Raw genomic sequence first — 3,705 nt, 5'->3', positions numbered from 1 at the left:
CTCTTTCGATGATCACCGAGGTTTGAGCTCCACAAAATGCTGGTACTTGGTACTAACCTTAGAATTAAGATGAGTTTAACTATACCCGCTTAGTTTATTATATATACCATTAGTGTAAGGATTTTTTACACTATCATTCTAGCCAAAGAACATTTATACAGTAAGCCTACTTAAAATGTGATATTTGTAATCATGAAAATAAGATAGGTTATCTGTTTACAACAAGTAACGTACATCGACGGTAAATATAACTTAAACTCTTTTCAAGATTATAAATCCACTTTTTCTTTTACTAAAGATTACTTAATTATATAGTATATATTTTTTAGAATGATGTACGAAATTATTTATACTGCCATTGTATATAAATTAAACTCAATTAAGATTTACAGTTGAGATGTTTGAGTATAGAACGTATCTCCACATTTGATTACTTTAAGTGACATATCAAATTGCATGTGGGACGATTAAAGAAAGCTACCCATCAACTCAAACAGACAAGAGCATAAAGCAGAAAAAGAGAGGATCCATGAAGAGAAGAAACCTAACTGTTGAGCTAATTACCCCAAGGTACCATAAAAAGTAGTAACATTTCTTAGTTAACAGTATTATCTATCCCAAACAACTTGAAAAAAAAATGGGTCCAAAGAATATCATTATGTAGCTGCAATGATCCATTGACTGCCCCATTTAGAATTCAAATACGTATGAGAGGATCCCACCACAAAAGCTACTATAGCTGATATAATAGAGTCACTACGCTTACTTTTTACCAAGCACTAATATTATTTATGTAGTCCAAGGGTATCAACAAAGAAAGCTTAGATGCGAAGGAACTTCCCCCCACTCAAATTACAAAACCCTAAAAATTATAGTAGTAAAAACAAAAAGAGAAAAAAATTAAACTAAATTAAAGCTCTCTATATGCTAGCTCCCCCTTTTAATTTTTGCCTTCATCTTCTTTCTTCTCTTTTCCTTTCTTTTTATTGGGGCTCTGGTATTCCCTTCCTCTCTTTAGTGTGATTCTCTCCACCACATATTTCCAAAAAACTCATCAAACTTTTATAAAAGAGATAAAGATCAAAGAGATCAAAGAAAGAAACTATGGTTTTCTCATCTTTTCCTGTTTATCTAGATCATCCCAATTTGCATCAGGTATGGATTTAAATCTTTAATCCTCCACTCATACATATCTTCTTCATTCAAAAAGAGAAAAAGAAAAGAAAAAAGATAAGAGTAATATTCATATTCTCTACTAGTCTTGTTCTTGAATATACTAGGTATAGATGACTACTTATATAGAGTTAGTGAATTAAATTCCCTAACTTTGCTTCTTTTTTCCTCTTCTTGATGTTTTTCAGTTAAAACAGTCAGACCATCAGCAAGCTGGAAACCCTGGGCTAGAAAATCCCCAGCTTCAGACTCTGCAGCCCCCACCTATGCAGGTGGTGGCCAGTCCGGGCTCGATCAGACCTGGCTCCATGGTAGATCGAGCCCGGCTAGCAAAGATTCCACTGCCAGAAGCTGGACTAAAGTGTCCAAGGTGTGATTCAACAAACACTAAGTTTTGCTACTTCAACAACTACAACCTTTCACAACCAAGGCACTTCTGCAAGACCTGTCGTCGTTACTGGACTAGAGGGGGTGCCTTGAGAAGCGTTCCGGTAGGAGGAGGATGCCGGAGAAACAAGAGAAGCAAAAGCAGTAATAGTAACAGCACAAAGACCGCTGGCAGTAACAACAATAGTACTGGTGAGAGACAAATAGGTACTGCTTCCACTTCAACAAGTGCAAGTCCTTCAAGCTGCAACACGGAAATAATTAATGGACGCCACCACTTTCCACACGAGCAATCGACACAGTTGACTCCCCTCATGGCGGCCTTCCAAAACCTAAATCATCACTATGGTGGATTTCATCCTCCTTCTTTGGTCTCAACAAACAACAATGGGGCCGCGCTTGGTCAAGAAATGGGATTTCAAATAGGGGGTAACAATACAAATAATAGCAACAATTTATCTGCACCCTCTGGAGGATCTGACCATCAGTGGAGATTGCCATCTTTGGCAGCGAACACAAATTTGTACCCTTTTCAACACGGTGAAGGAATTGAATCATCATCTGGGAATAATATTTCTCATGATGATCAAGGTTTAAATTCGACAAAACAGTTTTTGGGGACTATGGAAAATAATAATCAGTATTGGGGTGGAAACGCATGGACAGGGTTTTCTGGACTCAACTCCTCTTCTTCTGCCAGCCATCTCCTTTGATTTGATTAAGTTCCTCATGAGCTTCATTCATGTAAGTCAATTTATGTACTTGACTGAAGGGTTAAAATGTTGTATGTGTTGGGTCTAATTTAGTATGGTATACGGGCATATTTATGTTTTTAATCTTTGTTTCCTTGGTCATCACTTGTAATTTTACTGGATGTTCTTTTAGAAGGTGTGTGAAGCTGTATGTGAGTTTCATTAATTTGGGTTCTGACATTATAATCTGTTTCCATAAAATATAAGTATCTTGTAGTTGTTTGATTTGTGATTATATAACTCATTTCACGATCCCAACCCTAGGTGATTACCACGTATATATCTCAGTGTCTCTTTTTTGAGTTCAGTGATATTCTCAGTATCACCTTGTATGAAGTTGTATCCCTTGAGTAAAAAGTACACTACTACATCCATTTTTCTTGTTTGATGGAGTTATATAACCTCGTCGATTTCAATTTTCATTATTTGAAACGAACTAATCCACGTTACTTACTGATGCTAGCTTAAGTGTTTCATCACTCACTTATTATGTTGCTCGGACTCTTCAAAAGATGTGTCGGATGCGTGTCAGCTTCTCAAAAAATAATGCAATTTTAACAAAATGAGTGTGATATTTTTGGAGAGTCCGAGCAACATAGTTGACTTTTTCCAGAATTGATCTTGTGATCAGGGTTGAAGTACTTGTAAGTTCCACTTTGATATGATCTTTTATATTATTATCACAATCGAATCTATGATTTTTAACTTGACAAGTTTAACTTTTACATGTTTACTACCATACAATTATGAATTCAGAATTTAGGGCGAACAGTTTGACTTTCCATGGAGTATGCAACAGTTGCTATATATGGTGATATACTCTTAGCTAGGGTGCTACTTCTGTATATATATGTGGTTGGATTAAATTCTAAAATTTCTGCATGGTATTTTCATATGATTGAATTTTACAAATGATATTTTATATGATAGGAATAGACAAGTAAGATTCCTTGTCGGTTGTGAGTGGGATAAGTGGTGCTTGACAAGATTTAGCAAAGAACAAAAGGAAGAACATTAAAGCATTAGTCAAACAAAGGAAACGCCAAAGTTCCACTAAAAACCATGCAAATGTAACCACATGTACCCAAAACACAAGAAAATCCAATCACAGAAAAATCAAAAGAAGCAAAAGGAGGATTCTCTCATTATAATCCCAGTGTCATCATCATTTTCCGTTAAAGAGAAGAACGAGAATTAATACTATCATTGATATGATATCACCCCCACGTTCATTCATGCAGCAAAATGAACTCTAGCAGTCTAGCTACCTAGGTCAAAGGTCTCTCAATATTTAGTATTCTTTGTCGTTAGCTTGAATTTTTTAAAGAGATAATTTGGAGGAAAATAATCATAAAGATTCATAATTATATGAACAGGGAAAAAAGTATAGTAC

The 3,705-nt window shown here is 35.5% G+C and overlaps 1 protein-coding gene across 2 annotated transcripts; it reads left to right on the top strand.

Annotated features, from left to right (window-relative positions):
* Positions 1 to 823: 823 nt before the first annotated feature.
* Positions 824 to 2,537, top strand: LOC132605589 (dof zinc finger protein DOF3.6-like). Of its 2 annotated transcripts, none has more exons than XM_060318728.1 (2): positions 824 to 1,155; positions 1,362 to 2,537. In XM_060318728.1, the coding sequence occupies exons 1-2, from the start codon at positions 1,105 to 1,107 to the stop codon at positions 2,271 to 2,273; spliced, it is 963 nt and encodes a 320-aa protein (XP_060174711.1). In that variant the 5' UTR covers positions 824 to 1,104; the 3' UTR covers positions 2,274 to 2,537. The 2 variants fall into 2 exon arrangements, with proteins under 2 accessions (XP_060174711.1, XP_060174718.1); XM_060318735.1 differs by having other exon boundaries at positions 1,154 to 1,236.
* The last annotated feature ends 1,168 nt before the right edge of the window (positions 2,538 to 3,705 follow it).

Source organism: Lycium barbarum, chromosome 1 (assembly GCF_019175385.1).
Source record: "Lycium barbarum isolate Lr01 chromosome 1, ASM1917538v2, whole genome shotgun sequence".
NCBI lineage: Eukaryota > Viridiplantae > Streptophyta > Magnoliopsida > Solanales > Solanaceae > Lycium > Lycium barbarum.
The sequence above is the reverse complement of the archived record's forward strand: the minus strand, read 5'-3'. Positions and strand labels throughout refer to the sequence as shown.

Excerpts from the sequence above, each read along its gene's own strand:
- LOC132605589 (XM_060318728.1), top strand. The coding sequence starts at position 1,105 with ATGGTTTTCTCATCTTTTCCTGTTTATCTAGATCATCCCAATTTGCAT. Across the intron at positions 1,156-1,361 it reads ATCATCCCAATTTGCATCAG|TTAAAACAGTCAGACCATCA; the intron begins GTATGGATTTAA and ends GATGTTTTTCAG.